General features: G+C 40.3%; 1 protein-coding gene across 2 annotated transcripts in view; it reads right to left on the bottom strand.

Annotated features, from left to right (window-relative positions):
• Positions 1–24367, bottom strand: part of PTPN14 (protein tyrosine phosphatase non-receptor type 14) — a 121333-nt gene that overhangs the window by 40599 nt on the left and 56367 nt on the right. For both annotated transcript variants that reach the window (XM_085300131.1, XM_085300132.1), the window contains exons 4-5: positions 2994–3091; positions 312–379 (exon numbers count right to left, since the gene is read on the bottom strand). In XM_085300131.1, coding sequence (XP_085156257.1) covers positions 312–379; positions 2994–3091 — 166 coding nt within the window. The remainder of the gene's footprint in view (positions 1–311; positions 380–2993; positions 3092–24367) is intronic.

Below are 24367 nucleotides of genomic sequence, written 5' to 3'. Positions count from 1 at the left end.
CTGGTTATGCAGTATTACTAATACTGCAATACTGTTGATATATATCCTTCTAAAAAATGCAAATTCTTGGTTGATTCAATTAAATACATTTCCTTGGTGGACATCTATTCCTTGTAGAGATTTAACAAGGACTGAAAAAGGGCTAAATCTTCAGCTACAATAAAATACACTGCAGTTTTGGGGAAGCAAAGTTTATTTCAGMCATTAACAGTTTAAGACTAGTGCTTTTACTCTGTTATCAACAAAGCCATCTCTGAGGCATGGAGGAATTATTCATAAAAGACCACAAAAGATGGGSAAAAGTAACTCACCATAGGAAACAGGACATATTCTCGGAGGAAGTCATGAGATTCAAATTGATTATAATCTCCAAAATCCGCTGGAAAAAACAACACAGTAACTCATTTTAGCACTTCCACACATGGTAAGACCTCACTCAACCTTTGCACAGATGCTTACCTTCGAGTGGGCAAGTTCTTTCCAAAAATCACAACCCAGTGCAAAGATTTCTGCCTGTACTTTAGCTTTTAACATAGAGGTTTGAAAATAATAATGTTATTACTAGCAATTAAATAATAGGCAACAAATAATTTCTCTCTTTTGTTCCTTTATATTATGGCCATTTACAATACTTACTCAAGAGGTTCTTTCTTGTGGCCTTCACAAACTAATATCACCACCTAACAGTGCCCAGATGGTGCACACTTGTGCTTCTCCAACATCCCAACACTGACCAAGCAAAAAAAAAAAAAAATCCATCTCTGCTAAAATTTGGCATAGTTGTATAAAAGACACTTAATTTTACAGCTTGGAGGCTGAAATCCACCAGCCACTCTTAAAAATAAATTGTGAATAAACACACAGTTTAAACAGACGTCTTATCTTTATCCAGCCACTAAAACAGTCCAGGCACAGAATCATTCTCCTTTAATTGATTGCCTTTTCACATCTTTCTACTTCTCCTTCTATATCTCTTTAAGAGCTACTCATCTGCATGCTCACATTCACTCCTACAACTGGCTGAGGTTTCTTGTCTAAATGTCCTTGAAACAGTGGAGTTCTCAAAATGCTTCCTAAAGGCTAAATTACTTTAAAAATAAAACAAAGCCTACATTTTTCTATCTGTTAAATACACAACAGCTTCTATCAAAAGAATATCTTGCTAGGAGGTTATTTTTTTTTATTTTAACTGAACTGGATCAAACACCATCCACAAGATTTTCACATTATAGAAGCTGGAAATCCCCATCATAAATCATATTAGCTAAACATTCTTTCAAAGCCTGTAGACAATTTCACAAATTGTAGGATGCCAAAAATGCAGTTTCATTTTGTTTTCACCTCAGAGTTATGTTTTGACATAAACAGAAAGAAATCAAAATGAACATGAAACACAGAATCTGTAAGTTTAAAAGAAGTATTTCAAATATCCTCAGTTGCATTGCATGCAAAGGACAAAGAGAGTAATACAAAGTCACGAATAAAGCAAACAAGATTAGGTGCAGCATTCTGAGGCAATGGCTGTTGAAAGATAACAGATTACGTGGAAAATTCACAATAAAACTGATTATTGCAAACTGCTTACAATAAGACTTACTAGTTCACAAAGCTAGCAAAAAGCTCCAGAGACATGAGACCAGCATAACATATTCAGTATCTATCTATCAGTAAGTTATACAYAGGGAAAACTTTGTTGACACAAATTGCAAAATTCAGTAAGGCCACATCCTTTCCGTTTTTTCATAAAACATTTTAAGATTTGTCAGGAGACATTTTTCCTTCAATTTTTATGCAAAAAGTAAGATCCTATAATAGAACTTCCATTGCCTAAGAAAGATCATATTAACATTGCTCTTAATTACAATTAGCATTTCACTTAAGGTATTACTATTTTACAACATAATTTCAGAGTACTTAAAAATGGGGTTGCTGGTACTTCTCTAGAGTATTGTGGGGGAAGCTGGTGCTGCCAGTACCTAACGACCTGCACTTCAACCTGATGAGTACCTTCTGTTCCCCTCAATGTCAGAGGGGCAAAGATGTTCAACTCTGAAAATCCATTCTTTAAGACAGCTGCAAAGAGCCTTCCAGATTACCGATRGCAGTCAGAAGCAGAGCACGATCCCTACAAACAACTCCCTCTTGCAACTGCCAGGCTTGGTCAAAATGGAGAAGGATGTTTTAGAGTCACAAATGCAGTCCTAAAAAGTTTCATACTGACAACAAAGCACTCTCCACATTGGAGAAGCCAGGACTGCTTTTTAGATTCAAATTCGCAGATTTAAAAACATTACTAGGACAGGCTATACCACAGAATCTTTAATTTTCAAGGATCAGAACTACATGTTCTTTATTATATGGATACTCATTCCTTGCCTGTCCCTCATCAGAAGGCATCCAAGGGCATGATTGCTGACATCCTGCCTTAAGTTCTCAAAGCCATGGATGCACTGAAGTGCACTTTCTTCAGATAGAGAGCTTCCTCTTCTGCCCATACATATTTTACAATCTCACTTCTACTGACGTCCTAAGGAGGCTCCAAATAAAAATCACACTGTAAGAACTAGTTTATTATTAATTTATAACTCGCATAACAACCGTAGTCTTGTGTTCTTCCGTACTTCAGATAGCAATATACAGCAAAGTGTGTTTTTAATTAAAGGCAAAATTAAAGCTGCTGCTACACTCTTTGATGTAATTCCATTTCAAACCAGAGAACGTGAAGTAAATTCATCACTACGGCATATTCCATGGCTGGACTATCCAATACCAAATCAATTTTACAAACGGTAACGCTGAACGCTGCGACGCAGTCCGTCATTCCTGCCCTGYAGGTGCGAGCCGCTCATCAGCGGCAGCCCAGCTACGCGCTTTTAAACCAACAGGAAACTCAGCTGTTGTGAACAGGAGTCAGACTAATGCCCGGTCAACACCCGGGCCAAACCAAAARGATCGGAAAGTTGAAAACGGGCTAGCAGGGAACATCATCTCACCTTGCACTGCCAAACCAGCCAGCCGAATTCCCTGCTCCAGCGAAGAACGTAAGCGGCCATCAAGAACGTCCTTTTTCACTTGTAGGTAATACTGGTATCTACAAACACGAAAAGAGAACAAATTACTAGGTTTGCGTGCTTGCATATTTTCTACAGAACAAGAGACTGGTGAAAGCAAGAAAAATTCACCACAAACGGGTCGTGCAGCTAGAACAGCGGTCCACGCCTGAACTCAGAAGCGCCACGTTATCCGCCAGGCACGTGGGCACGACCAAAATAAGAAAACTACAGAGCCAAGAAAAGAAAACGACGGGAACTACACATTTCACCTTGCGTTTGCAGTGGACCAGCTGAGGACAAACAAGAAGCTTTCCGCAAAGCTGAGGACAAACAAGAAGCTTTCCAGCTGAGGACAAACAAGAAGCTTACACGCCGCAGGGTCCCCGGCCCTGCATCCCTCCCGTCCCCGAACCGCGCCAGGCACCGGGCGGAGACGGCCGAGGCAGCGGGGACGCGGTCCGGCGGGGAGAGCTTCGCCAGCGGGCCGCGGCGTTTCGGCCCGCGGGCGCCGCGGCTGAGCCCAGCGCCCCACGGAGCCGCCGCCGCTCCCCGCCGTCGGCAAAGCGGCAGGGGTTTTAAAAACGAGCGCAGTTGCTGSAGCTAAACCAGACCGCTCCGACAGAGCGGGGTTAGGCACAGCCGGCGCGGCGCGCGAGCCGCTCTGAGAGCCCGCGGCCTCCGCGGGGACGACCGCRGGGAGCAGCCCGGGACAGGCCGGGGGCAGCGAGCTCCCGGCTGGACTCGGCCGGGGCCAGCGCGCCGCAGCTGCCCTTAACCTTGAACYGCTGGGATGGGCGCACAGACTTGTTTCAGTGAAACTGAACTGTTCTGGTGGCTTCAGACGGGGGGGTGTCTTCTTTTTTCTTTTTTACTGCCTTCCTGGGCAATTAACCAGGCAATTAACCTTTCCTTCCTGGAAGAGAACCACAGTAACACCACCCACGCTAGCAGGACGTCCCCGCAGCGTGCGTGCTCTGCGCTCGGCGGTCTCTGCTCCGTACCGTCCTCTACTTTCCAGGCCCCGCCGTGTAGGCAAACCCGACACACAAGCGTTACCGCCTAACTCTGGGCGGAGACAGTAGAAACGACCTGCGTGCTTCAAAAGAAAGAAAGAAAGAAAGAAACACTAAAACGCAGCATCATTCTTCACACACTATTAATCAAATACGACATTTTACATCTCTCTTCAGTGATCGCTTCTGCCAGCAGYGTGAGATGCAGTAACTTGCCACTAGACAGCACCAATGCTCTGGGCCAGACCTGCACGCACAAGGTAGCGGCACCACGACAGGCTCCAGGCAGTTTCAGCGCGGAGAAACCATCCTTAACCTGCAAGCAGTTGCCTTTTGAGCTGACAACGCTCGTGTGCAATTTTCAAAGGTGGTGGTGGGGGGGAATTTTGTTTAAAATGTTTAGACTTAGCTTTCACATAGATTAATGAAGACATCAGTAGCTATTGAAATCTGATTGAGGAATGAAGTATAGAAAGCACACTGCTTCTCAGCCTGATCCTCATGCTTCAGCCCCAGGTTTCACACTTGCTTGGTCCTGGGACAAAATCAGGTTCCTGACAGTTCTGTCTGATGACTAAATTGCAATTCTGCAAATAATCATGCTTTCACACAAGCTTCATGTAAGCTGCTTTGTCAAATATGCACATGAGTAAGTGTTTACTGAATCTGGTTTTAGAGACTGGTAATCCCAAAGCAGGCTGTTTATTTATGTTACTGGCGTATATATATATATATATATATGCATGAGTTACATCTGTTCTAACAGAACAAAAGTAAAACTACTGCTAAAATGAACACAAAGTTAGGAGATTACACAGAAGGCAAAAAATGTAAAATCTTACAGTGAAATCCTAGCTGTACTGAAATCAAGAGTGTCATCAGCTTTAGAGGAGCTGGGATTTCACCACAGTGCCCACAAAAGCAGATGAACGACAGCAAGGRTTATCTATATAAGCATCACCAAATATAGGACATTAATGCAGTTATTGTAATACGAAATACTGTGGTCAGAGCTTTCAAAAAGAATGATGATGTTGGGTATCTCCAATTTTAGTTTGCTGATACTTTTTAAGAAAGCACTCAGCACCCACTGTATGAGAAAGAAGCCCATTTAAAGGTGTTTTATCCTGAATGTCAGAAATAAGTCAAATTTAAAAATAGCAGATATATTCTACAGTATGACAGTACAGCATTGCAKCTACTAACATTGTAGCTGATTAAAAATTTAGGATTTATTGTAGATTATGGATCGCCATGCAAAGAGAGCTTAAGAGATATATACAGCTTGTTCTGTCTCATTAACTAGCGTTTCCAACAGAGAACATCTACGGAGAAATCTGGCAGCTTTCAGAGGCAAGGCACCTGGTACATCCCTGGTATCTTTCTTCCATGAAAGTGGCAAGATAAACTGAAGATGCCTGGGACAGAAAACTATGGTCAGTAACAGCTCCATCTTTATTCTTGGATTGAGRGGGACAACGGTCACCCGCATAAGGTGTCCCCCAGCATATCCTTTAATTACGGCTGCGTAAGGCACGAATTGGAATCATGAATTCCTCTTTCCAGGAAGAGGAGGAGCTGGGTTGGCACTGAATAACCTGGACGAAGATCTGCTAAAGGCTATAACAGCTCTATGAGCCACAGATTCATGGCTGAGTTGTGCTGCAAAACTGTGGTCAGGCTTTCTGCCCGCTCCACAGAGAGAACAGAAATTGGCCCATATTCCGCCACRGATTTGAGGCTCCTCTGTCTGAAATTATGTTAAATGTTGTTATTATGTCACTAGCTGAGACTACTCTTTGCTTGTTTGGATTGCAAAAGTGTGTCTATAATTTGAAGGAAATCAAACATTTTAAAAACAATTCATCCGTAGATGTACTGAGGGAAGCTGTTCCAGAACAGCAGACAAAAATATGCATTTCATAAGCCTCCGATTAGGTGGTTTAGTTGGGAAAGCAAAACGCAAACCAAACAAAAGAGAAGTCTGCAAACTGCACCCCAAAACAACAAAAGCCAAGAAATTCAAAATTAAGACTTAAAAACTTCATTCMCAGAGCCTGTAGGTATACCAGGGGAGTGCAGGGCAGAAGACAGACCACACCATAGACAAGCGGGCTGAGAGCTGAAATCCAGCCTTGTTTCTCTTGTGCTCATTTTGGGTTAAAATTTTTAGCAGAGCCTTTATGTGTTCAATATAATAAAGGCTACCACAGTTGCCAGCCTGTAGCTAATTCCAAGGGGAATGGGAGTGGACAACAAGTCTGAACAAAGCCATAATTACAAGGATATCATTTCCCACAACTCTATTTAGCCAACACAGAAAACATTAAGAGTACATTTGCATCTATTACAYCAAAAAATACACTTTATAAAGTAAGGCTGCTGCAACTGGACAGTTATAAGACAATATTTGAACTCTAGCATCAACATCTGCATTTTAGCAATCAATATTACATCAGAAAATAAAACAAATGGTACGAGGAAACAAGAGACATGGGTGCTTGTTCAAAATTTAACTATAAGGCTTATATTCAGACTTAGGTGTAGCTGTGCAAATCTGGAGTAACTCTACTTGCCCATACAGTTTTGCACAGACCCTACTACATCAGGTTGTGTTTGCATAGACGTCACTGAATTTGCTGTACTCTTCAATCATCGTTTTTATCTGATGTATAATCTCTACTGTTGTTTTAAATACACAGAAGATAATTCAGTTCACTTACTGGTTTCCCTTCTCTTGAGCAGCAAATTTTTCAAATATCACAACCCACACAGAACCTGGTCTGAACAATGCCAGAAATCAGATGTTTGTGGAAAAAATTAAAAGGTACTTAAAAAAGCAAGAATATAAGTGAGTTAGTTCTGCAGAGTGCACTGCATCTTCATTGCATTGGTGCACTGCATCTTCACACTTTTCCTCCTACAGACTTCCACAGAGGGCCACCAGGCAAACACTTCATTARTAATTATTCATACTATTATCATACCCAACAACCCGAAAAATCAAGCAGCACCCAACTCTGCTAGGAAACATACAAGAAAAGAACAAAAAAATATATAATTTCCCCAGGGATTTACAATTCAAAGGTATATAAATATATATTTTGCATACTTATATGTTTACATAAGTGTATATATAAATGAAGACAGGATAGMGATGGGAAGGATTAATATTGCTTCCATGCTGTATTGAGATCAATCTGGATTTTAGTYATTCTTCCCTGTTTTTACTTTTCTTCTCTGTGTATCAYGGACAGGAAGGGTTAATAAAATACATAGTGGTCTTAGAGCAGCAGGAAAGACTTTTTTATTTTTCAATCCACCAGYATGATTTTGTTGGAAATTTCAAACTAGCATGAATAAATTCATTACAATTTCAATACAAATAAACCTATTTACCTTAAGTGTATCTGCAAAAATACATGAGCTGTAGAAAACATGTATTAATACCATAGGAAAAAAAATGTATTATTCAATCAAGAGGTACAATTCCTTTAAAATTGTTTCTAATGATGCAATTACTGGCTTGACTAACCTTTTTATAGCTCATTAKGTACCTTTCTGGCACTAAGCCTATCTATTGGATAACTGTATTGCTATGTAGTTTAACTTCCTTTCTTGAGGAAAGAAAATTGCTTTACTCTTCTCATATGTCCAAAATAATAAGGTCTTAATACTCAAAAGAGACAGAGATTGCCCCACAGGTGCTTTAGCTYAAGTCCTCCTGCTCTTTTCCAATTTAGAAAAAAAATTGATGATCTTCTAAAATTAGGAATGCAACAAAAGTCATACTGAATCACAGCAGTCCAACTCAGCTCATCTGGATTTATCTCAGAGTGGTAATACACTKCTGAAGACACATTCAGTAATGCACAGTTATGTAATAATCTGCCCAGAGAGGAAGCAATTTCTCCTGAACAGAAGRCTTCTATTACTTACTAAGATTATTTGAAGCCTTAGCTTTGATACTGATGCATCTATTGTTCAACTAACATCTTAAAATCTGCCACGATTTTGGTTTCAATACTATTTAGTGAAAGGATTCCACAGATACTTATATATTGTGTTTTTTTATATTAAACAGTGGCTTTCATATTTTCAGTCTGTGAGCTAGATAAGCCAATGACTCAGCTATTCAGAGAACAAGCAAAGGAACTGAYTGATAATGACTATAATGTTATTTTTTTAGCCATTTGAGACAATCATAATACTACTCAGCTCTTACTGGTTGCTTTTCTGAGGAGTGACATGCTTTAAATAGAACTCACGATCATTAGTCCTATGACGTTATCTGTCTAAGCTGAGGCAGGAAACCAACGGTAGACTTGGGAGAGCTCAGTGTTTTTCTCAAGTCTCAGTCAGGGTTCCACTCACTGTATAGTGCTTATTTCTCATGGGTCAAGATATAGCAACAAAACTTACTGCAAATTGGGACTACATTTTATATGGCAAGAAAGAAGGAGACAAGACTGGTCTYTTCAGATACACTGTTCAGTACATTGACAAAGATGGTGTTACGATTTCTGGCCTTGAACATGCTGAAACTCATTTTAGGTGCAAGAATTCAATCAGCACATTTTAATCTAAAGGTATTAACAACAACAACAAAGATATGCATATATTGATGATGTCATCGTCAGCAACACAGTGCTAAGCTCTTGTCTTTGCCTTTGGAAAACTTAGATGGTGTTGATAAACAAAACGTTTCTAGCTCGCTCCTGAGGAATTTCACCAGTTAATCTCTCAGCAGAAATCTGATGTTTCAGGGCACTAGACAATAGCCATTTATCTGGGATTTGTGGTAAAAAAGTAAGAAGTAATGGCTACGTTTCACTACTATAGAGTAATATTTTTGGATGAGTATTACTGAGAACAAGTCTTCCACACCTTGTATCGGACCTTCAGAAAGATCAGTAGGCTTGCCAGAAAAAGAAGGGAAGGAGATGAAAGAGCTGATGTCACACACAGGAAAAACTTCCTTCAAAAGCTCAGGCTGTCAATAYCAATAGTAAAACATAGTCTTAACAGTTGCTAGGGGAGAAACTCCTTGATCATAACAATCTTATAAGGCAAGCCAAGGTTAATCTCASGTAACTGAGAAATGAGATTGGTAAAAGCAGAATCCAACTGCTACATCCTGGTTTCCTTTAACAGCTGGGTGGAAAAGATGACCATGAARCAAAATAAAGTAAATGAAACACATGGAAAGATTTGTGTCATTTCTTTTCCTCTTCCTAAAGAGGCAGAACAATGCTGGGTTAGCATTATTTTCATGTTTTTGGTTCAYAGGATTGAAAAGGAAGGACAGATTAAAGAACAGTTCATGTTATCTACTCCCACATCTCTCAGTCTCACTCTTTAAAGACAATAGTTTATAGTTGAAGGGGTAGAAGGGGTTTGGATAAGAGGTTAATTTCACAATGACAGTCACTTTCCATTTGTTTTGCTATGCATTTTGCAAGCACAAGCACAAATAATACATAGCCTTGCTGACTCACTTGTCCTATGAGGAGCAATAAGGAGTGCATAGAAAGGTAAGCCAGCAGATCTAACCAGTTTAAGGTCCTACCAAAAGCCAGTAGCTTCAAAAAGGTCCAATTAAAAAAGAAAAAAAAGTCATCTCATGGCTGGGGATATTGAAACGGGAAAACCTTTGCACACCTAAAAACAGTCTGATCAGAAAATGCATTTTTAAGGTGTTATCTAACATCCCATTTCACCAGTTTACTACTTAGAGGTTATCACTTTGTGTGTAGTCTCCAGAAGACAGAGTATTAAAATTTCAGATCTCTTCCCCACCACCAATGCTCTACGCAACTGGCAGAAGTTTTTAAACAAGGACATGCGTTTTAGGAGTGATGAATTTTCTTCCTTGTGTGAATCAGTCAGTGAAGTCAAATTCTTGCAGGGAAATCAATCACTCAAACAGAAAAGGATATGCATATTGAARATGGAGGAGCACATGGTTTATAACCTCTCACACACAAATAGCTGCTTCCAGTATAGCTTGCTATCAAAATGTTGTTGGTCTTTGACACTCAGTGTTACAGGAACAGCTAGTGAAATTCTCAGCAGTTAAATACAGATAAGAGCAACACATTCAGCATTCTGCTTGGTTCTTCATTGAAAKGTAAAGGACTGAATAAATTTGCAGATTTGTTCAGCCCTGGAATTTTTCCCTCTCGGTCAATGTTGAGGGACTTGGGCAGGCCTGTGAGTCTGCATGCCACCATACTCACGCCTTGCCTTTTCTGTGGACCCCTTTTGTCCCCAGCTGTCAACTCTGCACCAGAAGTAAAGCTTTTTGCAAGAAGGAATCTCAGATTTTAAAGAAACATTCCACAAGACTTTCGGTTTTCCTGCCATTTCTTATGGACCACAAGCACTTACATGCATCCAGGCCTTGTTGAGGCCTGCAGACATGACACACRCCTTCCAAAACACGTTTTCCTTCCTTGAAAGGCTTAGCCAGCAGATTCAGCCRTGCAGTATCCATCGGTTCCCCTGTATTTAAAAAGAAGCCCCTCTTCGCAGCCACAACAGGTCCAGCCTCCTCCATCCCAGGATCTGTACTTTTTCTTAACAGCATGTTATACTTTTTGGACACTCTAAGTTCAAATAAACCCACAAATATGAAGTTAAACCTTCATATTTCATAAAGGCCAGTAATAGCATGCTTTAGCAAGAGYGGAAGGCATGCCATAACCTGATCCTGATTTTCTGCCCTTGAACTCTTGAATTAATTATAACAAATTACAGGGAGCCCCACTACAATTTATAAGCACAATAAACTCCCTTATAACCACCTATAATTTTATCAGGGTTAATCCAAATACCTAAAGAATTATACAATACAGTACTCCAACATGCCTTTTAGACTAAAAATTTTGGGAAGCCATATTCTCTTCCTTTCAAGCCTTCTCAGCCAAAGATAAATTTGGTCTCTTCAAACTGGATTTCAGCAAAGCCAAGCCCTGGTGACAACACCATACTATTAATTCTTGTAAAGGCTGGCGTACAATTGTAAAAATAAAGCAAAACAATCAAAATCAAAATAAATCTGTATTTTAGTGAGTTTTCAGTTGAAAAATGCAAGTATAAATATTATACTGAAACACAAACATTTGGGAGCAAAGGGTTCATTAGCAACACTTCTTTTAAAACATGCCATGCATCCATCTGTTCTAGTTGACTAGTTTGACTTTGGKTCTGATCATAAAGAAGTAAGATTGATTCAGATAGCTGAATTATATGAGAGGCCAACTGTAGTAATGCCTCTTACAGCTTTTCACGTATAGTTCTTAAACGCTGGGATTAGTATTCTCATTCTTCCACTTACTTCCTTAAAAAACAGTGAGAAAACAGGGGGATGGAAGGATGCAACTTCCCGTAACCGTGACATCAGAACTGAACCCAGATCTACTCTCAACTAGTAGTGTCCATAGGTCAAATGGATATCAAAGGCTATGAGAAAAAATCCTCTTGCTAAACCTCCTTCAACCTTTTTGTGTGGTCTACAATAAAAATAAATAAATAAATAAATAAATAAATCAATACCCAACAGGTTTTGTTATGAATGGAAATCTATTACGTCTCACACAATTCCCCTCATCACCATTGTCACCTTCACCCTCCTACTAAGGAGGCCTCTCTCATTTGTAATACTGGGACCCCAGGGCTCCTTCCTTCCACCCTGGACTCCTGCACACCAGAGGCAGTTGAGTGCCTTGATGCAGGACCCTGTGAGTAGCCAGGGCTTTCACGTGCAGTCCATCACCCAGCTTGGGAGCAGAAAGCTCGCTGTGCTCCAGAGAGTATGTTGCTGAGGAGATGACGCTTTGTAGAGTCGGGTGTGACTAGCCATCACCCCTGGGACCGTCACAGCCTTGGGCTACTGCCCCTCCTTGGCTGCATGACATAAGGCATGTGCTCCAACTATGTATAGGAGTTCCAACTACATATAGGCTTTACCTATTTATAGGCACTCAGACATATGACCTGGCATGTGGCTTACATGTCATTTCCCAGTTAGTCTCATCCTCGAAACAGCAAACCCATGCCCCCAAACTGTTAGAGCATGAAGGTAATGGCAACTGGGAAGATCTACCCTCATGAAGATGTAAAAATGAAAAAATGGGCTATGTCTATGTACACTGAAGACTACTAAACTTGGTAAGAAACAGAAGCACAAAAAAACCTGCTGTTTTTTCCTGACTTGAAAGTGCAGTAAAGGTTGCAGCAGAAATGAGATTAGATGAAAAATTATTAATAGCTTAGATTTACTTCCTTTACTCATATGTGTTGACTCAGTTCAAAATATGCTGTTGCCTGACCTAAAAAATATATACAGCTAACCTTCTAGCTGTCTCCACTATGGGAAAAAGTGGTTTAAGTTACATATGGAAGCAACATGAGTCAACAGTTTGAAAATTCTCCTGGTAGTCAGCCAGGTTAATGGTCAAGCAGGTTAGAATATCATGCTAAAAAAATGTGGTGAGCTAACTAGAACATATGTATACTCCACACTATTGAACACTGAAGATAAATATAGAGACAAATCTTTTAAAAATTGGGTTAAGTACAGATATAATTCTAAATTATTCTTAAGACACAAAACATGTAAAGAGCTCCATATGCTCCATGTTCCCCCACACACATTATATCAGTTAGTTTAATCTACGACATTGTATCCACCCCATAAACCCTACATTATACTTAAATATATATTCTAAAGAAATATTCTCCTATAGCGGAGCTCTAAACTCTATAATGACAAAGTCATTACTTTCTTTTTCTACTCTCTCTTTCTAAGTAAATGTACTTCTACACATTGCTGCTGAAGTTGAAAAGAGCATATACCAGTGAACAACTGGCATGCATACTTAAGTATCCAAATGCACACCACAAAATAATCACTTTCTGGGTGCAGACTGGCATGCAAGTGTATTCAAGTGTTATTTTACTCAAAGAGCAAGTGAACACATTCAATCTCACGGAAAATGTGCTTAACATGAAAAAAAAAARGGAGAAAAAAAAAGAGGAAAAGAAATTAAGGCTCTGGTAGCCTGCAGTGGAACCTTGTTCATGGATTTATGGAACTCATTAAAAAAATCATCAGTAAACCCCTTCAGGTACCATCTAGTGTCACAAAATCAAAGCCTCTGTTGTGCTTAGTGGAATTTTACCTTGCAAGGAGTTAAAATCCAGTCCAGTTACCACTGCCTTTTACTGATGCTTGCCCTGGTAGTAAGAAAACACTGCTGGAAATGAGACATAACAAAGTTGCCACTTATCTGTAGGGCCCTCAGCACAGTAGCCTGCATTCCTGTGAAAAGATTAGTGAAGCACCTACACTAGAGTGCCTCTAGTGTGCTCACTAGAAACTCACTCAGCAGAAAAACACRGACCAAGACCTTGGTAACCTTAGTGTTTGCACAGGGTTGGTCTAAAATAGTCACCCCCCAAGTCAACAGATAATCCAAGAAATCTGCGGCCAGGGAAGTTCTAACGTCTCAGCGAACATGGCTCTGATAACAACAGGATGTTGCCAGAGAAATATGTGAATCAGTGCCCTGTTGGGTGGGTAAAATAGATTCATTTTATGAAATGAATAATTATTCTTTGTAAAAGATTCAAAAACAGCTGAAGATATCAAGTGCAAAAGCAGTTGCCAAAGATAAACCAGTGAACCAGTAAACATCTCGCTGCACAGGAATCTGCCATCTTCCGACACAGACATTTCTGCCAAATTCTTGTTGAGACTTTCAGTCGCGTAAGGGCCTCCACACAAATGCTTCTTTGAAGCACACTGAGACCTCAGGATCGTACAGACATCCAGCTGCAGCTCCTTTAAGTTTCATAATYTGCCAGCAAGGGAAAAAATGTTTAAGGTACCAGACTCCCTGGGAAAGGCTACGTCTAGAGCACTATTTTCATGGTTTGTGTCTCACACCAGAGAAGGGAAAAAGACGTTGCTTCACCCTGCAGCATAACCATCAAAATTCAATAAATCTAATGAAGACTAGCWATGCTACTCTAACCAAGATTTTTACTGTCTGGTAAATTCTTGAAATTTAACAAGCAATTAATAACCCCAATGCAAAACACATGCCTTCGTTTGCATTGGGGAAAAAAGACAATGAATCACCTCAAGAAAGTGATGGATGAAAGAATGGAGAAATCCTGAATCTTTSTCTGGAAACGCCCATTCCTCTTCATAGATTCCACAGGAAGTCCAGACTGAGCTTTCTCCAGACTGAAGCATCAAGAGTAAACTACACGCCTGAAGCAGCATCAGTCAGCATCACTAGGACTCAAGCGGCACAACCTGTAGCAGCCTGCACTTCACTGAGACCGCTMGTCCCCAGTCCTGCCTCACTTGGGAAGACAAGCAGAATACTAGCCTCACCGTAGCTAACATTCACGTGTCAAAAATAGTGCCTTAAATTGCACCAGGAGACTAGTCAGAGGCAGCATCCTAGTCCACGAGGTTCACCATAACATTCGCTGTGTATACAGTGATGCTTAATGAATGGGCAACCCTATTCTGCAGAAAAAAAAATACCTGTCAAGCATTTTGCAATAGTCTAAATGACAAAGGCAATGGGTGACACAGGTTGCATGTTATAGGAGGAATGATCCCCTTCATCTTTATGCAAGAAGCTGCACAAAGGCTGATGGACAATTCTGTGCCTCAAGACCTTAGGTATGGCAGGTGTTTTCTAGTTTTCCAARTTCCCTGTCATCCTTATGTAAACAGAAAAAATAAATAGAAAATATTTTTTTTCTAGGAAAAAAAAATGACTGCTTTATAGTAACTATTTCTACAGTCATTATACTAAAAATCTCATAGAAGAGGAACAGAACAGACATTACACATTCAGTAACTCTCAGGATAACTCATTGTAAGTCACAAGGGGAGAAATCAGAAATAGATATTCATTGAATTAACTTCATTTTCTTTCTTCTGTCTAAAAACACAACAAATAGATTCAAGAACATGTACAATACTTTCCTCCCAAACAAGCTTGGCTTAATAAAACATTAATGTAACAGGTCAGACCAAGCTCAGAAAACTTAGGCAAGGCCTTGGTAGGGCAATCACAAATTAAGCGGATGATGAACCGTCCTTTTTAATAAGTAACCAAGCATCATTTGGCCTTTCCTTTGAAAGCGGTTCATTTAATGCAAGTGTTTTCTTTCCGTTTTATGGGCAACAAGAGTTTATTTTCTTTTTCTTCTTCTCAACTAAGAAAACAAAAGGAAACAGGTCTAGTTCCAACATGTCACCTGTTTGATACTAGGACTCCAYAGGGTTGTTTATTTTCATAAAAGCGTATTAAAATATGGGCTATTTTTAGGCTAGCAAATTACTTCTTGCACCTATTCCATGCAACTACTACAAACCACGTCCTCTGCTCTGTGCTCACTGCCAGCTCAGAGGAATGCCTGTATATACAAYATACATATTGATGTAATATAACAACACACCCACAAAACTGAATTGCATTCATTATCACATTTACAGAGTGCTTCCAGGCCCAAAGTGCTCTTACCTGTGGCCCATCCCAACAGGGAACACAATTAGCAGCACTTAGCAGCTCTGAGAATTGCACCCTTCAGTGCAGATTGAGAACACAGGAAACAATGAAAAGTCAATATAACAGATACCCTGAAATGCTGTGGGGATTTTCCAGCAGATAATAGCACTTCCATTTAAAAGCAATATTGCCCTTATGAATTTTTAATGTTCTGTTACATAGTAAAGCCAAGGAACCACATTTCTCCTACCTCTGCTGCTGTTTCATTTTTTAAGGTTTAGAAAAACCTCACTGACTACCATTATCTCTTCTCAGTGCTTTTCCTGATCCTAGTACTAAATGAAGAAACAAAGAGAAAAGATTTGCAAAAAGTTACCTTAGCTCAACTCCCGCACCCCCAAGAAAAGACCAAAAAAAATCTCAAAGCCAAATAGTTTTCTCGTGATGTATGTGCACCAAGAGATGAAGAGATACTTCCCATCTGTCCAAAGTCAGTGACTATTAATTTAGTGCAAATTATCTTTCTGCTTCATGCAACAGAGAAAGTCAAAAAGTCTAACTGAAGGAAACAATACTATGTTATAGGAAAGGAAACAAAGCTATTTGTTTTTATATTTGCTTCTACCTGCATTAGCAACAGGAAAGACAACGCATCGACAACCTTCAGGGAACAAAATCCATGAGCTATTGAGAGCTCTTCCAAAGGCCACAACAGCACAAGCACTGAAGCATCTCAGCCCAGTCCTTGCTCTAGAGGGAACCCAGTAACAGCAGCATGGAACCCACTGACCCTCGTGGTGATGSCATGCTGCTTTCGTCCAGTAGGGCAAATTATTTCCCTTTAGAATTGGAACTAAACAAGAAACAAACTCATTTCATTATGTTGCTTCAAGCCCTACCTTAAACCTGTGTCACAACAACATTTCTGGGAGTAGGTTTCTTGCAGAGTGCTTCAACTTCTGGTAGATGTAGCTCAGCCATGCTCTTAAACACCACTTCCTCTGACAAATCCTCAAGCTGCATAAATTGAAGTTCCCTGTCTATAATGGCATCCTCTCTCCTTAAGATAGTCTGCAAAGCAGAACTCAATTTTCCACTTCATTTCAAAAGGGAAATGAGTAGTGGTTTTCACAAGGTTGTTCTACTGCAGATTACAGCAAGATTTAAAATCACATTTTAGCACTATTTAAGGTAATCTGTTGCAAGTATAAAACAAAAACGGGGGGGAGGGGAGAGGGTACATTCAAATCACAAAAGCAGGCTTTCAGGCGGAGAGGTTTGCCATAAACACACATGAAAGGGAAAGTATCCACGTGAAATGGATACTGCTAAAAATATAGCTATAACTATGCATATAGGTTTGTGGGGCACTGGAAGATCCAGCAGAGAAAAACCAAGTCATCGAGGATGAGACTGAAACAGAAGACAAGAACTGGTATTCCAGATTTTGCTAGTGATCCACATAATATAAAATGTCCATCACCAACAACACAGAGGACACAGGTCCAGAACCTCACAGGCCCAGGAACAAAAAGCAGTAGGTTTGATGCCTCCAACCACACAGCTTCGCAGCCACAGAAAGCTATTCACCAGTAAGGACAAAACCCCATACATCTAGCCACAACACAGTCCCAACTGTGAGAACTCACAGAAAAAAAAAATTATATCCCACAAAGACTCAAAAAGCTCTCATTTTCTTGGAGGAACACAAAGAGGGGGAGGTGTCTCCTGGGTCAGAAACAGATTAGCCCCCCCCCCCATGCCTGCAAAAAAAGTGTCAGAATACTTCACTGATTTCCTCCTCTTTAAGGATCACAAGATACATTTCAGGTTCATTCTTGCAGAACTTCAGCTCTTCTTACTGAAGTTAAGATTTAATCCTGACTGTTCTATGCAATTAAAGACACATTTATAACATGGTGGTTTGCAGTCATGTCCTAACCATGAACAGTTGCTTCATCTGTCCTGCTGCACATATCTACATTTTCTCTCCATCTGGCTCCCTCTGCACTTCTCAAATGGYTGCAAGTTAAAGTATTGTCAATTTTAAAGTTTCATGCATCCCTCAAAATCACAGTATTATTTTAAAATAATACTTTTTCTGTTTGGTAAAGTTAGGTGTTTTCACATGTTGTTTTTAAAAGTTATGGAGTTCTCAAGAGTCATACTTTTCATGCCTTGCTTTGATTTCTTTGTTGTATTACAGATCTAGTTTGACTTTGGTTTTGAACATCTAAAAAAACCCCAAAAAACAACAACCAAAAAACCCAAACCTCATATTGAAATTCATATAATTCTACCATTTCAACAGCTGCAAAGTTTGAAAAAAATCTCAAATACTCAATAGAAATCACGAGCATTGATAATAAAATTGTTACATCATTATACTCAAATGAATAATTTTTCTTAAGAATCTGAATCATTTCTGGTGGCTCAGTATTGATGGCAAGCTCAGGCCACTCAAGCAATAGACCARTTCAGCAAAGGTCTCCAAGAGCATGCATGCCCAGATAGATAAAGAGGAAGCTACCAACTGTCTTCTCCCAAGCGTAAATGCTTCCACAAGCGTGGCTGGCATGGAGGGATTCAGGTGGCTCGACCTAGAACCACAGAGGAAATACTAGCACTCTGTATAAATCATACACAGTTATAATTTAAGAAAAGTAGAAACTCAAAATGTTACCATTGCCACTGTTTACTTTCAAAGCATCAATTCTACTAAAATTGAACATAAATTATTCCCATCATGAGAGAGATATGTAAGAACACGTGGCTAAGCTCCAGGACATAAAATAACTATTATTTCCTCCTCATCAGATGAAAAATATTATGCTGTCTAATGCCAAGCCATTCYTGTTACAACATTTCTAACCATGACAGCCACTGCCTTTAAAACACACTAAAGCAAGAATTCAGGCTGAAGTACCCAAGACTGGGTATTCATAGTTACGCAACACTGTTTTTTTTTAGAATTGCTACATATGTAATGCACAACCACACATATGAAAACACATTCACTTTCTGGTCTAAAAGCACAATATAATGCAATAGATTAGATCTAGGCATCAACAGCTTCTTAAAATATCTGGCACAAAGAGCTCAGCTTTCAATAATCAACACACACAGAGAACAAGCTTCCCATTCACTGACGAAAGTCAGCAGGGAGAAGGGTTTGCCCTCTTTAGCARATTTTATAAACAGGGAATGAATGTTGAATCTTAGGTCTGCCTTGAAGAAACTCTTGTTTTTAAGCCAGAGTTTAAACATCCACTAAAATAACACATCGAAAAAATATCTATATTACTGAAAAGTAAAACAATGCACTTGCTGCAATAATATGAACACAAAAACAACAAAAAACCCCAAGCAAATACTGCACATTATTTGTTGTTGTTGTCTTCATTCTCTAAAAACAACATTAAAGCTAATTAAGCTTGCTTACAAGGCAGGCTACAAATCTGATGTGTGGTTTTTCATGCCGCAGTAGCCACTAATTTAAAAAAAAAAAAAAAAAAAAAGACTTCAAAGAAGCACGAAAATGCAAATACCCCAGCCTAAGCCTGGGTGGCCACCCACAGCTCTTCTGGCTCATCTAGCTTGCCAGCAGTTTGGTGCTGTTTCCCCACTAGAGCTACAGCAGCTCTCAGGACAGAGGCCAGGGTGGTTGAAGGAGTTGCAGTCTAACCCGAATTCCTGCAGCAGGAATAAGAAAAATGGAGAGGAAAATAAGGTCGATGCTACCAAGTCACTTCAGGACCCATCCACCACCTTGTCCAGCAAAGGGGGCTGGGATCCCTGGGGACTCAGGGCCACCTGCACCTCCAAGTGATTCCCAGAACTTGCTTTTCTCCCAGCTTTCTGAGATATGGTACAATTCCAGCCACGAGAAGGTCAGGACTGGGCCCTGCAGGGTTAGAGGGGCTGGCAACCTCAGTCTAAACCAAAATAGGATTCTATTCCAGCATAAATTTCTTAGCCTCCTGTGGATTTAGAAAATTCCAGCTCTACAGTTCCTGCTGCTTCTCCTGGGAGACTCTACCATGATGCAGTCTCATGAGTAAGACATCTATCTTGGCACTTGCTCTAACTTCTACTCTGTATCAAGACACAGCATCTATCTACAGCACCATGTATTAGTTCTTCGGTTAAAAAAGGATAGACTTTGCATTGCCAAACGTAGGCCAATGTTACCCTGTGCCTCTTAATAGCTGTTCTCCACCACTCCTAGGCAAAAACTATCTGGCAATTTGACCCTCCAAATCATTTAGGCTAGAACAAAAAGTTCAACAGAAATTTGACAGAATTAGCAGGTTTATATTTTCCTTCAGAAAGTCATAAAGATTTTTCAGTATGATATATTTGGGTGTGGAACGGCTTTCCACAGAGAAGCGGTGAATGCCTCTTTGCAAGGAACTTCTAAGACCGGAAAGACTGAGCAATAAGGAATAGGCGAGTACAGTCAGTATCTTCCATTTAAGGAAGAAAAAGGTCTGCCATTCTGTCAGGATATTCTGYTCTTTCCTGCTTATTCGGTCATTCTGCTCATATGATTTCAATATATAGAAGTGATTGCCTTCATCCATGCAAGTAATTTAAAATTACTGTAAGTGGACCTATACTTTTTAGTATTTTATACTATATATAAAAATACTAACATACACACATCTACACACATTAATTATATAGTTGGGAATATTCTGGTAAAAGAAATGAGCTATACTGACTTACACTACGCAAGAATCCAGTCTAATATAAAAAATAGAAAAAGAAAAACTAAAAATAGTTAAAAACACTGAGCTGTTCTGACCATTAGTGTCATACACGTGCTGAAGTGCACAGTCTTTTCTTAGCAAAGAGGTGCATCGTCTCTCCAGCCAGGTGGCCCACGGAGCTCATTCTAGCACCAAGGGAGGGCTATATGCCCTGGCCTTTCCCGCGCGACGTGACCACGTGCGAYGTAAGCATGGCGCAGTCGATCAGCACAAGCACAGCAGTTGTGACATTTCCTGGAAAAGAGGGCAACTAAAAACTGGCTGCGTGAATGTCTCTGGAAGTGACGCAGCCTGCTGCTGGATACTCTCCTTCCACGAGAGCAGGCGAACTCTTGAAACGCCTGCTGGGGAAGAAGCATGCAGTAACCATGAAATGGCAAAGGCACCTGCGAAGTGCCAGCTTTGGACAAGGTGGTAAGGCTTCCACTGTTTCAAAACCACACTTCAAGAGCAGACTTTTCAGCCCTGTTACCCCAGTGACACGGAACGAAGGGTTACATTCAGACTTAAATCCCCAAGTGTGAGAGATCAGATTCAGGTCTTTTGTTTTTAAGCACTCAGCCTTCCCATTTGCTGTATAACCCCCACTTCTCACTCAATTGCCTACCCATCCAACTTAAACCCACAGCTGTTTTCTCCTCCCACCCTCCAGAATACTACTCTGTATTTTAATAGAATCTTCTTAAAATGTTGCTGAATTTTTAAGAACGAGAGTTACTAAAAAATTCTAAGCTCTACCAGAAATACGTTTTAACAAGTATTGCCACACAACCTACCACATCCCATCACTTCAGGCAAGCACAGTCGTGGTTGTCCAAAGCACACCATGTGGTACACATGCTGCTGTTTTTTCCGACGTACTACGGTATCCTAAATACTGATTTTTAACAATGAGGTCGCCACAGTGCTCAGGTCAGCTACTCTGAACTCTAGTGTACACACACACGCGAATATACCCACGCGTGCRTGCAGACACACACATTCCTCAGGTGGCCACAAGTTGATGGTGTGACCAAGCATAAAAAGTAAAGCAGTCTCATGTACTCTACCACCTTAACAGCTAAAATAGTTCCACATCACTAAGCTTGCCACAAAACCAGACTGGAAAATGAGGATATGTTACCCAACCATAGCAGTGCAATTAAAAGCACTGCAGTGACCAGTGCAAAAAACCTATCTGACTGTACTTGAATTAAGTTTGCAACACATTAGGATGTGAAACCTTAGCTTATTCAAAAARCTTAAACAAAACAGATGAAAAGTGCAGATCAAGTAGGTGAGACATTTAAGAGGACTTTTTTGCAGAGAGTTAGAAAAAAAGAAACCCACTATGAAGATACAGGGGAAGCAAAAAATGTCCAGAGTCTAAAAGAAAGTGTATTTGCCAGAATATTTTTCCCTGTAAATATGAAGCAGAATTTTCCCCTTTATTCTCAAGTGATTAACAAACCTCATACAGTCATAATAGTCTGTTGCTATGTATATTTTAGAAGAACATCTGTTTAAAAATTCCTCCCCTAACACTTGAAGAAAAATAAAGAAAGGGAAGGGGGGAGGGACTGTGAAAAAGAAGAAGTATTTGCTTAGAAGATAAACAGAAAAAACAGCTACGAGAAATAGTAGACAAAGGGATAAGGCAGCAAAGTATAAGAGTGCACATTGATTCAGTTAAAGAAGGGTCCAAGGTTGATTTTTCACATGCCCTCCAAATACAGGCCTGGCAGTCACAGACACTAATTTTCCACCTGCAAACACATTCATTCCCACACTTTGCAGGTGCAGCCATCCCGTTCCAAATACAGCCCTTCAGTGTTTCCTTTCACAGAAAAGCCATACAGAGCAATCTCCAAGAAAAATGCAGAGCTGACTGTTGAGCTCAGTTGAAGATTGTGCCCAGTGTAGCACGGTGCAAAGGCTGGAACACAACTCACACCAGTGTACCAAATCTACATGGAAAGCAGTATTATTTTGCMGTATTATGCCATAATCTGCAATAGCACAAACCCCGTCAGATATTATTAGTTAGAATAAGATACTGAAAGCTTCTTCCAAGAAAGGAAAACAGACCAAAACAGACCCTCATTATTTTACTGYAGGGACTGAGCTGTAACTTTAGTCATTTCTTTGAACTGAAAAAAAAAAGAAAAAAAAAAAGAAAGAAAAGATAACATGGATTGTCTGATACTTGTGCRGAAAGCAGAGTTGCACCCACATTTTCAAAAGCCACATGAGTGCGTGGGTTCTCTGTTTTTGGGACAAGAGCACAGTGAAAGCAAGTTTGTTTACTCTAGACACTGTACAAAGACTTACTTTTTTAAAAAACATAAATGGTTGAAGGGATGCCTCCTCTGAGCAGTTAGCAGAAAATAAAAGGCAGACTTAACATTTCTAATCTATGCAAATATCTTCTCTACAGGGCATCAAAAAGACTGCTTTATATCAGACAGTATGCAAATCCCAGGTGCTTTTAATATGCCAAAAACAGGCACAGCATTTCCACCTGCAATGGCTGCTCACTCTGAGAACAGCTGGATGACTAAGAAGAGGTTTTCTGATTAGCCTGTAGAGCCCTCCATGAAAAATTCCTTTTGTTAATGTGCCAACCCCCATACGCCCACCCAAACGGCTTCTGCACCAAGCCTTGGGGCTTTTTTTTTTTCTTCCTTTTAGTCTATGCACAAACTCTCCTAGAATGTTTCAAATTATAGGAATTATAAAATGGTAGAACTACTACTGATGCCTTAGAAAATGATCGTGGGGTTACAACTCATAATTTCCACTGGAAGATATCTGTGGGACTGGGTGCAGGCAGAACATGGGGACTGAAGGCGGAGGAGATGCTGGAGTCACCAGGAGCTTGGAGGAGACGGAACAGGATCAGAAGGTATGTATAAATGGGGTCATAGGCCCAACACCAAAGAAACAGTAGAGTAGAAAGAGAAGGGGAATAAGAGGACTAGGGGGTAGGAATTAGCTATCCTAAGAAAAGACCCAGTATGGCGAGTACAAGGCTGATGTTGAGAGGAAGATATAGCAAAAACATTTCTGTCATTTTCTTTACCAAAAAAAGAAGGCTACTCTATAACTGGTAGCTCCTTTTTGCACGTTTCTCTAGGTTATCTGCAGAAAGCTTCTATCACAGCTCAAGAAACACAGCTTTCCTGAGAAGCCTCAACCACCACCACCACCACCGCACCTTGATGTCTTCCATCTTTAAGCAAGTGTTGATTCTTGGAAAGAGAAGCGAGGAACTCCAAGCCAGAGAGTCACATCTGGCYTACTAAAACGACCAGTGGGTCCCTCAGACTAGTCTTTCTCACATCCTTTCCTCAGGCTTCAGAGGACGAATTCAAAGAGCTGTTCACTGAATGTACAGCACTGGTAGTCTTGCTTTTTCACTTTCTTTCCCAAGGATCCTACAAGACCCTCTTCTCTCCTGTTATCAGAAATACCTGTTACAACCTAGCTACAAGCATTCCACACTGAGGGATGGCCGTGCCTGTGCTAACATGACAGGCCGATAAACCCTCAGTAACTACTCACGTGGCCCACCCAAGTCAAACATTCACCTATGCAGTCACTCCAAACCCATCTACACCTTTGGAATGATGAAMTCATTTGGGCACAAATTAAAAATACAAGAAATTCTGTTTAAACACAAGAAAAAAAAAACTTTTTCACTGCAAGAGTGGTTGAAAACTGGAGCAGGCTGCCCAGACTGATTATGGAGTCTCCGTACTTGTATGTATTTAAAGTCCATCTGAACAGGGATCCGAGCAATATGCTCTAGGTCACCCTGCTTGAGCAGAGGGGTTGCTCTAGATGATCTCCAGAGGTCCCTTCCAACCTCAACCATTCAGTGGTTCTGTGGCTAGCACTGCTGCTTGCGTTTAGCTTCAGTGACAGTTGACACTCTTGATCATGTTTTACCTCTAAATGATGGCATTGACTTCTAATTAGATTATATTTTCATTCCTTTCCCACTACAC

This window comes from Rhea americana, unplaced genomic scaffold (assembly GCF_003343005.1).
Source record: "Rhea americana isolate MKP2758 unplaced genomic scaffold, rheAme1 scaffold_160, whole genome shotgun sequence".
Classification (NCBI taxonomy): Eukaryota; Metazoa; Chordata; class Aves; order Rheiformes; family Rheidae; genus Rhea; species Rhea americana.
The sequence above is the reverse complement of the archived record's forward strand: the minus strand, read 5'-3'. Positions and strand labels throughout refer to the sequence as shown.